The 12,741-nt window shown below is 37.1% G+C and overlaps 1 protein-coding gene across 1 annotated transcript in view; it reads left to right on the forward strand.

Moving 5' to 3' along the window:
• Positions 1-6,296: 6,296 nt before the first annotated feature.
• Positions 6,297-12,741, forward strand: part of LOC108968143 (IDLSRF-like peptide) — a 26,354-nt gene continuing 19,909 nt past the window's right edge. Inside the window, exon 1 of the mRNA XM_018931934.1 lies at positions 6,297-6,513. Within this exon, the coding sequence (XP_018787479.1) occupies positions 6,297-6,513 (217 nt within the window). The remainder of the gene's footprint in view (positions 6,514-12,741) is intronic.

A 12,741-nucleotide genomic window follows, 5' to 3' on the forward strand; every position in this document is an offset into this window, starting at 1 on the left:
CTACTCTCCAACAAAGAAACTTTCCATACCTCATTCTATTCCAAACTTCAAAATTTCACTTCAAAATAAATTGAAAGCAAAGTGTCAAGAATGTCACATAGAAACTTATGTATTTTCAACTATTTGCTTTGTTTCGCAGTGTTTTGCTAAACTCAATTATTAATGAATTCTGGAAATTAATTACTATTTCTGCTTATTGTCTAATTGAAAACTAATAATTTATTTAGAGCTAATAACTCAATAATAAWAAGTGCATGCACTTAATAGTGCTGCATAACAATCACTATCAATATATGTGTACAATATGCGACACAATTAATTATTGAAGTTGAATTTCGTATRACATGGCGTATACGTAATTACATTTTTATTCGGAACCCTCGCTCATTTGATTATTGTAAGGTATGCATATACAGCTGTGTTCATTGAAATAGCAGTGCAGATGAACTGTAGGTTCTAGATGGACAAATTCCATTATAAAGACCAATATGAGATAAAAAGTGTTTTGGAAGTGATAAATTATTTATTTTTACATGAGCTAAAACTTATTTTGTGCTAATTTATTCTATATTTTTTAAGTATGAATGCATAATAACATAAAAGCGCCATTTTGTGTTCTTCAGTGAAATAGCAGTGTTAACGAAAAATAATAAAAAAATCAACATGACTCATTAATTAACTTTATTATCTGCGCCCATTCCTCTTGAACAACCTGCCAAAGCTGCGGCTTAGAAGACAGGCATTGCTTTGAAACAAAGCTTTGACGTCTCCTCATAAGTTTTCTATGTGGTTGAAATCCGCGGATTGAGCTGGCCATAGCATCAACACGATTTTTTCTTGACTAAGCCAATTTTTAGCCAATTTTCTGGTGTGTTTTGGATCGTTACCCTGCTGGAATATCCATTTTAAGGGCATATTCTACCTGGCAAATGGCACGACTCCACGTACACATTTTAATCCATGATCCCAACGAACGTATGTATTGGGCCCACAYCGCCATAGAAAAAACCGGCCAATATCAAAATTTTAAAGCCACCGTGCTTTACTGTCTTGACTGTATTAATTTGGAATGTACTCCGTGTTTGGAGGTCGATGAACATACTGTCTAGAGCCTACTCCACAAAACAAGACCATTTTGGACTCATCTGTCCAAAAGATATTGCGCCATTTTGATATTRSCCAGTTCAAATGGCTTTTGGYAAACTCCAATCGGACTTTGATATATCTTTGAYTAAGTAAAGGCACCTTTCGTGGGCTTCGCGCATTCAAATTTCCATTCATCAGTCGTCGTCATATGGTTATGATCCCCAACTTCAGCTCCGCTTTTATTTTCCTAGAGGATGCAAAAGGCTTGCTTTTGTTGAAGCGCATTATGCGTCGGTTCTCTAAATTTGTAGTTTGCGTAAGGCACCACGTTTTTCGGGCTTCAATTCATAAGTTATGGCATTGTACACCATCTTGGCAGAACACTTTAAACGACTTTGCATTTCTTTGTATGTTTTCCTCTCCTCTCTAAGCCCAACAATCTAAAGCCTATCTTCCTTGGAGCAGAGAGGTCTTGTACCCACTAAAATTTTCAATTTTTCATTGTTGTAGTCTATTGTCATTTAAATTATAATAATAAACTAAATTACTCACTATTCACAATTTTAAAAATTTTATCGGCACTTTTCGTTGAGAAAAATTAAATACTGCTGTCTCAGTGAACAGCCAAAAAGTGGTAGATTTTCGCAAAAATATCAAAAAAAAAGTACTAAACACATCAAATCTAACGGGGTTTTTACTTTTTTCTGTTCCCTGTATTCCATTTTACAAAAAAAAGTGCAAGCGATCAACTAACAAAAAGGAATATGCAAAAAAACAAAACGTTATATATTTTCACTTCTCTTGCACTGCTATTTCAATGAACACAGCTGTAAGTGCACAATGCATTTTACATTTATTGTTAAACATGTACACTCATAAACACACATAGCGAAATATTTATTGCATAYATCTAATAACGTCTTCATTCAGTTGTTTCAATATAGTTAATTAAATTTATTTCCATTACATTTTCATCTGTAGAGGATGAACGGTTACCACAAAGATACGCCCGTTCCTGCTAAGTAACAATCTATCAGAAATTTTTTACTGATGTCAACTGATTCCAATCGGAATTATATTTCCACAAATATCATGGTGTTGAATTTCAAAAGAATAAAGAAAATTTTAATTTAAAATTCAGATCGTTATTTGGATCAATAAATTTAAAAWTTTTCTGAGATTCAGAAATTCTGGAAAAAACGCGTTTTCGGTCATCTAACTGCATATATCCCTTTAACAGATTTTTAGAGATTTTATACAATACTATTGTCCCAGCTTCATTTTGTTATTCATAATATTTTATCACAAGTGGCGATGACAATACTGTACTAGTTTATTTATATATTTATGGGAAATACGGTTATGTATTATATTGAAGCAAGATTTCTCATTACATTTGCTGCAAAATATTCTTAGCGATTAAGTGTTGCCAAATATTTTCTAAGACAATAAAATATTAYTAAAATTTTCTGCTTTAATTCTCTCAAAAGAGCCAGTTTATCGGCGAAAAGATCACTATGTAGCAATACAAGGTAATCAATATTCCCACTGGTTCTCAAACGACTGCTACTGTTTTAACAACAAGGTAGATAATGTCTACTAAATATCGATAAGAAAATCAATTGTTTCCTAGACAAACAGCTCGTTTACAATCTTTTTTGATGACAAGATGATAAATTGAATTTTCACTGATGTCACCGCCACAATTCGCCTGGAAACGCTATTGCCTAAATCTTCACATACTTTTTTAGTGATGGAGTTCCATACTTCTACACATTTAGAAAATAATGCCGGCTTTSTTGTAGGTAGACTATCATAATTATGTACTCTTTTAAACAACTCACAGATTATCGATAGAATTAATATCGGAACTTTGACGATTTTGATACTCTCCGGATTCCCCAATTTCTACAATGAAGAAAAATATCTTTGCCTTAATAAGAAAAGTCACAATTGGTGAAGAAAAGGTTTTGCTAATTGAGATTCCAGTAACAGAAAACTGCTTCATATCACATAGTAGTGTGTGCAAGGATGGTAAAAGCTACATAGGCTCCATCTGTCACGTGAAGGACCCTATATTATACATTAATTAGACTTCCAATAAGCCGAAATTCATCAAAATTGCGTAYAACAAATTCAATGAATCATTTCGCATAGAGTAAGCATGGGATAAAACTAGGCATATTTCTTATGCGTACCATATTCATACAGATATATATTATTATTCAAAGAAATATTCAAATTTGTAAATATTTTATTACTAATTTTAGGTTATCTGAATAACTTTATATCCTCAGTTGCCATATAAAATATTTGTTTAAAGCTATATATATGAAAATTCGAGTTCATTCCGGTGTATATATATTATATATTTCACTTCGCTGTAACTTGTCTTTGCACATCGCTGCATAAAATACGAAATAAACGCAGGGCACGTTGAACTATTGGAAGTATTGACCCTTTAAGCAGAAGCAGACGATCAGCAAACGGAAAACGGAAAACGAACAAGCAAACCAATTATTGCTTGAGCATGTACAGGCATATAACTGTACATATACTATATAAGTAAGCATATGCAAAATCAGTGCAAAAATCAATGACCCGACAAATCTGTGTGAAATAAAGCGGTCATGTGGCAAGTACATTGGTGTAACCCGCTTTTTGCCACGCCATTTAGAGGTTACAATGGCGGACAACTATATAAAATAAGAAAGTGACACAATTTCTACAAAAATCCACTGGTTAAAACGCAAGTAATTTCCAGTAAATTGCGTGTTAAAGYATACGCCATGGGCGMCTCAAATAGCTATTTGCTTATGGCKGTTGGGTTTCATGAGTTGCTGCTGTTGACACTTGGACCGATTGTAGCCGCCATTGTCTGGCAGACTATTAAATCGCAAGTTTAGTTGGTACTTTTTGGGGCGCAATCGCGTCAAAGATTTTATGCTTGCGTTGGGAGAGAAACAGATGGGGTGTGCTTTTTAGAGGAGAATTGTTGCCGCTATGTATGTGAGTGTGTAGGTGTTTGTGAATTGGTTTACGATTTGTATCGGCTAGTCATTTGCAACACTATTATATTGGGAATAAGTATCTAACTCTAGTTTAGTTCGGTAAAGGAAAATACAGAAGGTTATCGAATGCATACAAAGTATAAGATGTTGGTTTGCGAATGGGAAACTGAATTTCAGGAAAAAATTTTTGTGAATATTCACATAAACAAATACGGATATGAAGTGTTAAAAGGACCAAGCGAAATATTATGACTAGGAACATGAGTAAGAGTGGGAATATGAGTATGAGTATACATATGAGTATGGCTAGGTATAAAAGTACAAGTATGAGTCTGAATATGAGTATGAATCTGAATCTGAATAAGAGTATGAGTATGCGTAGGGATATGGGTATGTATCTGGATCTGAATATGAGTATAAGCATACAAATGAGTATGAGTAAAACTATAAGTATGAATCTGAATATGAGTACGAGTAGATATTTCTATAAGTATTAGTATAATCATACTCATAGAATCTGAATCAGGATTTAAGTATGAGTGGAAATACAAGTATGAGTTTACATATGAGTATGCGTAGAAATATGAGTTGCCACGTGAGTCTAAATATTCATATGCGTATCACTACTAATATACTTATGAGTATATCTACACACAATATACAAAAAAACATTTCATAAATATACCACAAGTAAGAGTAAAAAAGTATAGATATTTGGTACGAGTAAGATAAAAATGTATCAGTCTAAATATGTACAAGGTCCGGCACTCGAAGTGTAAMCAATTAAAAAAGCCATAAATTCAGTTTGGAAATTTTTTTTWTWWTTATTTWAAAGTACAAGATCTGCGAAAATRATCATAWATTCAGSACCAATTCACTTTTGCTCGATATGACCACCTTTCGCCTTGAGACRGTCAAAAAATGAACCGCAAGYCAACTCACGACAATGGCTTACTTCAGCATCTCGAGACTGGTGTATTTTCTACTTCGRACCTTGCTCTCCAAAATGGCCCAGAGAGAATTATCTATTGGATAATCGCGCCTTGTGAGACGGTGCTGAGTCTTGTTGAAAAGTGAAAATTTTTTCATCAGAAAAGATAATGTTCGGAATTTGACCGCTTTCGGCCAAGCGAAGCAACTGCTTCGCTCTCTCAAGCCTTACTTATTGCTGCTTCGGTGTGAGATCTGCGCCTTTTAGGACTTGTAAGGCTTGACCTTCAGCTCATTTTTCAATATGCGTCGGATGCTGCGGTCGGCTATTTTCAGTTCTTTAGCCATTTGGTTGGCACTTCGTCGTGGATTTCGCTGAAGTTGCTTCTTCGCTTTCCGAACCATCTCACGTGACGTTGCAGTCTTTTGATRACCACCTCCATGGCGTTTTGCGATGCTACTAGTATCATTGTAACGCGTGATGGTGCGACAAACAAAATCCTTACTCAGATTAACGTGTTTGAGCTCACGAACAATTGCTGGCTGTGATTTTCGAGCTAAATATAAAGCAATCACACTATTATGTTTGAATTCCGTCGCTGATCCCTTTCTTTGCGTTCACTTTTGGCAAAACGCTTTTGTACACTCGACAACAATACTCCGAACTGCCACTCAGCAAATTTATAAACAGCTGATACACTTCGAATGCCGGACCTTGTTTGTATTATATATGAAAACCAATGCGGATATGGATATGAACAGAAATATTCGTTGATATTTAATGAACATTAATTTGAATAATTGTTTTTAATTATATTAGTATGGCTAAGAATATGTATATGTATGAGTACGAGTACAAATATGAAAAATACCAATATTGATATACTAATCAATTTCCTTCTTTCTTCTTGTCATTTCATGCAAATCACCAATTAATTTCGCCTACAAAATGCTGAAAAACGCCATCAACTCACCGCTCATGGGCTCACCAAAATCCATAACAAATTCAATTTGATGCAATCGGTTGTCGTATTTTCCAACGTAATGCCAATTAATTGCAACGCCAACAACAAATGCAATTATAATTGACTGGCCAACTCAACGATGAATGTCGACAATGTTAAATGTCACACGTGTCACCCCCTGATGGCTACCCCCCTGGCTACAACTCGCCTGACCGTTGACTCGACCAAACCGCTGCTAATCAACTGCCATAATATTTATACACYTGGTCATTCGTAAATTGCGCCATCCCACCGACATAAATCTATGCTCATATTTTGCTATTRTGCGACTCGTGCATGCACGGRCCGATTGCTTGCGGTGCCGTGGTGCGGTTGGTGGTTGCCTGGTGTAGATGCCTGTCATCCATATGAGCCGTTCAAGTGTCCGGGTGATGGTAATTGCATTTCAATTCAATATTTATGCGATGGTGCGCCCGATTGCTCCGATGGCTACGACGAGGACATGCGACTCTGTACGGCAGGTAAGTGAAAACACATTCGTGTGAATAATGGCGCTGGTGAAAATTAGAGTGGCGCTAGCTTGTAATGCCATGAAACCAAGAGGCGCAAAATATTATTAAGCGTAATTGACAATCACATTGGYTGTATGAGCATTTGATTTCGTAATTCCAGAGAGCACAAAATCTTGATGTGAGACAYGAGAGAGAGACATAATAGTAMAAACATGAGAGAGTTCGGCGATATWTAAATACAGAATTTATGATTGATASATRSATATGWAGTTAAAGGCGCMGTAATTTATAGCTAGAATATTTACATTAGAAAAMAATTTTTAGAAGAGATTTTAAAATTTCTGATTTGAAGGGATCTGGCAAAAAAGTACTTTTAAATACCATAAATTAGTTCTTATGTTTATTTATATATTTGAAATGTATCCAATAACTTAAAAATATACGAAAGACTGTTACCACTTTTGAGTTGGTTTTTGAATTCGATCCACCTCACCTAAATGAAGAATAGCTCAGGCAACTGCTACTCACATATTCACAATTCTACTCAGTAAAAATGCATTTGCCTTGATTGCTGAGAGGTKTCCATAAMAACCCACAACAAAAACAGCAAAAGAAACAACTGTGTCGAGTGAATTGTAYGAAACACGCTACGAAGCGCTGGCTGTCAAATTTGACGAATATGCTCAGCTCGATGTCAGTTGCTCGAAATGCATTGGTCAGGAGATAAATTGCTTTTTAAGCCTCTAAAGCTCGTAGGCGAAAACGGTGACAGTCGCGTGGAAGCTGCCACACATATACATACATATATATAGTACATATGTACTTAACATACGAACGTTCAGTATAAATATACGTTTGGGTGAGTAGCAGTATGTAGGTGGGACATACTTGCTGACAGCTAACGCGATTAATGATATATGACAGTTGAAATGCAATATTTGTAAGGTAGACTTCCCAKTTTTAATTAATTTTTGCGTTTTCATAGTAGTCTTCCCTTTCACACGCCACGAAACACCTACGTATGAGCTCTGGGTTGGCCACTTGTCTTACCCTTTTTCACATCAATCAATGTTAATTAAGCGGGATAATATGTTACAACTAACGGTATGMCAAATTTACTTTTTATTTTATTTTTTCTACTAAATAGCTCAAAAAATTAACAAATAAAYAATGTCCCTTAACTTGGGTAGCGCCGTAATTTCTTAGTGAGTAACAGACGTGTGAAAAATTAAATGATCGATAGGTATAAAATTGAGGGATTAGTTTCATTATATATGCAGACAGACGGACGGTTAGACATAGATATATAAGGGTCATTTGGGTCAAGAAAACATGTCAGCTTAACTACATTGAAAGACCACACATTTATTAGCYGATAAATAAAAATTATTGTATTAAGGGAATAGATGACACTTGCAAATAAATACAAGAGCATTCAAYGGTCGGCGCTCATCAGAATGTGTAGAGCACTAAGGTCGCGAAACCGAACTCTGGCGGCTCCCTCTCTGCCCATATACCGACACGGGAGCTAAGCGTGGGAAGAGCTGCTGGAGGAGAGGGACAGTGAGCTTATTTAAGGATGGGTAAAAGCTTGTAGTAAAGGATGGTTAAGAGGTTTACTGTCAGGAGCTCTCTATAAACTCGAGCTTGAGACTTTACTTCTATTGTAGTGTCTCCCAAGCCGAGGTTGCAGACATTAAGGTAGCAATAGTTCTGCTGCTACGGAGTACAGTTTTCTTCAGAGAAGTGACCATTCACTCAGATAGCAGAGCGGTGATACTAGCATTGAATGTTGTAAACGCCTTTTGGCCCAAGCTTAATCGTAGAAAAAGGCAGCTAGCACAGAAGACTATGCCCATGTTGGACAGGTGTTTCCTGAGCTTGCAGTGCCCTGTGTAGATCGCAACGAGGAGACGGAATTTTTCACGGRAGAGGTGAATTAGTTCCTTGAACCTGGAAAGATTGTACCCGCATACTTGCTACCTGCTGCCAATGCCGTTCTCTCTCCAATCTCTCCTTCGTGCGGAGCAGCTCCTTAAGAGTGTGGTGTCCTACCGCTATGTTTGTTTCTTGGACGCTGCCGCAGCGCGGGCCAGTTCGTCGGCCTTCTCGTTTCCTTCTATTCCCTTGTGCCCAGGCCCTCAAATTAGGTTTACCCGGTTGCACAAGGACAGGCGTTTTAGCCTTTCTATGTATTTCTCGCCTAAAAGCGATTTGATCTCATATGCTGAGATGGCTTTTAGTGCCGCTTGACTTTCACGGAAAATAGCTATGCCCTGGTTGCGGCTGAGGTTGACTTCAGCGCAGCGACATATGGCAAAAACTTCAGCCTGGAAGATTTTTGGGAAGCCTAACATAGGTATGGACAGCTTAGTACGCGGTCCCGCAATATCTGCCACAATACCATCCGGTGTTTTTGAGTCATCAGTGTACTACTGAATGGTGCCGTCTTCCAGCAGCCTTTACAGCGGGGAATCACTCCGTTTTGCTGCCTACAGTAACTTTGAAATTATTTTTGAGGTTTATTTTCTTCGTGGTGCCGTCTTTTGGGAGGAGTGCTAGCGGTGTGCTTTCCGCTTGTGCATCCATCTGTCTAGAGGACATTATCTTTCCTTCTTCTGCACAGCCTTCTGCTGACATTAGCAGCATGGTTTGCTTTGCTTCTGGCTTGATCACCCAATGCAGCGGTGTGAGCTCCAGTATGGCTTCCAGTGCCACCGTGGGGCATGTGCGCATTGCYCCCGAAGCACAGACACAGGCAAGTCTTTGCAGCTTTGACAGTCTCCGAATCACTGAAGACTGCGCTACTTTAGTGGCCCAGGCAACCGCTCCATAGGTGACGATAGGCCTTACACCCCATGATCTGCTGGCCAGGCGTCTGCATATSATAAGTGCTCTAGTTGCTTTGGACAGCGTTGASCCCTACTCCACCGTAATGATGAGTCTAAGGTGAGGCCAAGGAATTTGATTGTTAGGGACCTCAGGCCCGGAAGAGATCTCAGCTTARTGAATGGGATCACGGTAGTTTTTTCTGGGCTGATATTTAGCCCTACTGTGTTGCACCATCCTTTCGCCAGGTTTAAGCCCCTTTGAACAATGTCGCAGAGAGTGTTCTCAAATCTACCTCTCGCCATTATGACTATGTCGTCCGCRTACCCTTGACAGCGGATTCCATTGCCCTCAGAAAGGCTAGCTTCACCCTAGTAGTGGGGCCTTTAACACGCCATTCCTAGTGGCGTCCATGCTGTAAGGTTGGAAATCTTACCAGATGCCGTTTGCAGAAGCTATATGAAAGAAGATGAGGTGGAAACAACTCAACAATTCCTTCTTGGCCGTACCGCGTTTGGGAGGTCAAGACCAAAGCACTTGGGAGCGCATAMCTTCAGACATCGCAACGAACTAGCGGGAATTAGCGTTTTGCTAATCTAGATACGAACTTCTTCTTTTCCATGGCTTCAGAAAGGACTACATATACCAGCCGACATGCGATCTTCGATCAGCCATCTGACCTAACATAAGGTAGTAAATGTAGATCCGAACCGATGCTGAAAGTTCCCAAGAAAACCATTAATTACTTGTATGGCGTATTGGGACTGGACGTATTTCACTTTTTTATACAATATATTACCTTGTCGTTATATTACAATAGCAARAGGCAGATAGCCCCATTATACATTTTCGTAGATTTTTAACATAAATAGGCTATTTGCTCAAGGCTTGTCGTGTTTGGCACTTGGGGGCAATATGTCGCAGATTTGAAAGATTTTGGATGATATTTGCTGAACATTAAAGGGAATATTTGTTCTCAATTTTTGTTGTTTGATTAATAAGTGAGAGAAACAGATAAATTATATGRAAAGTCGTACGAGAAGTAGACAGAATTGTAGTTCAAATTTGCATGCTTTAAAACCAAGCCATGCAATGTCACTAAAAATCTTTTCACTGATCATAGTTGATATAACTCAAATAATTCTGAAATACCATCAAAACATCGTAGATTTGTTTTACGTTAGTGGGAAGTTTGGATATCCAATTATTGTATGCTTGGCAGGTGTTATCAAAACAAAAATGGAAGGATTTCGCTTGAGATTTTACGTTTCCATAGTAAGCAAGGCTACAGAATTGTTGAAAGTATTATGCAGAAGTGTTTTGCACAGTCTACTTTATCACGAATCGAAATACTTGGTTGGCACAAAAMATTTAGCGAAGGTACTGAAGTCATCGAAAACTAGTGTGATGTAAGTATTCCGTACAACTTTGTATTAATGATAACACCGAAAACTTAAAGAAAGCGGGCTTGAAAATCGTTCYGTTGCCAACAAGGAATTAGTGTACGATTCATATCTTTGGCATGAAGCGAATCAATGCTAGAACCGTACCAAAGTATCTCAATCTGTTGCAAAAGGGATGCCGATCCTAGGTTGGAAAGGGAGAATTGACAACGACGCTGAGGATCATACATTCGTCAAACCGTCATTACTGGTAAAAAAAAATGTGGGTTTATGAATATAACGTAGAAAGTGTCCAACAATTAGCGAATAGTGTTTCAAAAATATATCGAAAATGTAAAAAAAATGCGTTGAAAGCACCGAAAGCCTTCCTAATCGACACTTAGATACAAGTTTATGGCTTGCTTTGCCTCATGGTCCTATTTTGGAGACGGCAATTAAGATTTGTTCAAAAATACTTGAAAAAGTGATTTTGTTGTAGTGTCCCTTCTACCTAAAAATGTTGTTCAATCACAGAGAGCCCTCACTAATGCTGTGAAGATACTAAACCAGAACTAAAAGCTCSTATTATATTATTGGAGATTTAAGTGATATGGATGTATCATTGGTTTACTAAAGACTAAATATTTGATTTCTCAGAACTTAGAAAATCACTAAATCATAATATATAAAATACATCAGAAGACCATTCAGTTTCACTAATTAAAAGTACTTTGCTTTGTTAAGCAATCTCATTGATCCAACTTAATATATAGTAAAACCACCAAAATGTTGAAATAACAACAAACTCCAAAGCATGTTTGCATTCACCTCAWTTATTTTAAGGCCAATTGTTGCACGGAACCGGGTAATATGCACTGCGCTCTCATGTGGGAAATTTATTAGAATTTGCTAGTTATGACCTCTGATATTTATAAATTTMTTTACTTTTTTTTCAATTTGGTACAACAACATGTGTGTGTACTCGTTGTTTAGTTTATTCGCTCGGTCCTTAAATGCAATACGAATTTTATTTGCACCTTCGGGGAAATCAGAAAAATGCCAACAGAACTGCAGTATTTTCACGACGCAAAAACAGAAAAACACAACAAACACTGTTGTTGTTGCGGTGTATAAACTAAATAAATAACTTATGTATATATGTATGTATACTGGTAAAGCGACGTAGAACAAGGTATGGAGAAGGAATATACGTGCTCATAGTCGTAGTTATTGAAATGGCTTGGGGCATGTTTGGTATTTTAGTGAGCACGAAAAGAATGCAGGTAAGCATATAAGTATGTAAGTACATAAATGAATTGCTTGTGTGAATATTTTCATGAGCATATGGGCTGCATTAAGCACTTGGGGTTTATACCCAACAGGAYAAGCTTAATGAAATAGTATGGAACGGGAAGCGCCGAGTTTGGACTAATCTGAATATTAAGATCTCATCTAGAATGCGTATAAAGGTATTAGCCTGCATATACTTTCATTGTCGAAAATAACACCGTTTCGARCAGAAAACTATGTTTGTGCTTTTATCATATACATATACTTCAGTAGAAAAAGATATAAACAAATTCAGCTTGGTTTCAGTAGCTTCACAGACTGAATTACCATGACGTAACACCATGTATGCCACAAAAGATTCAAAAATAACTGAAGTATTGAGAAAAAATGATTATTAAATAGAAGGTCAGATTATGTCCAAAGTTAATTAAGTGATTATTTACAGAGTTATAAAACTCAAGCAGAAGTTAGGGTAAACAACAAAAAAAAAAAAAAAGTTCAAAACCAACTCTTACTTTTTAAAATTCAGTAATGATTTCGTATGTTACCCCAAATATGGAAATATATGCCATAAAAAACCTGTTGGAACAATAAGGACTTGCACCACAAAAACACTGAACCACATAAACTTATTAAGTTCTAATAACATTTTCGTTTTCCACTAAAACTTGAGTCACCAAAAGCACATGGAATTGATAGCTTACTAACATAAGGAATGTTTTAATCTAGCCTTCGT

This window comes from Bactrocera latifrons, unplaced genomic scaffold (assembly GCF_001853355.1).
Source record: "Bactrocera latifrons isolate USDA-ARS-PBARC rearing strain unplaced genomic scaffold, ASM185335v1 scaffold_204, whole genome shotgun sequence".
Classification (NCBI taxonomy): Eukaryota; Metazoa; Arthropoda; class Insecta; order Diptera; family Tephritidae; genus Bactrocera; species Bactrocera latifrons.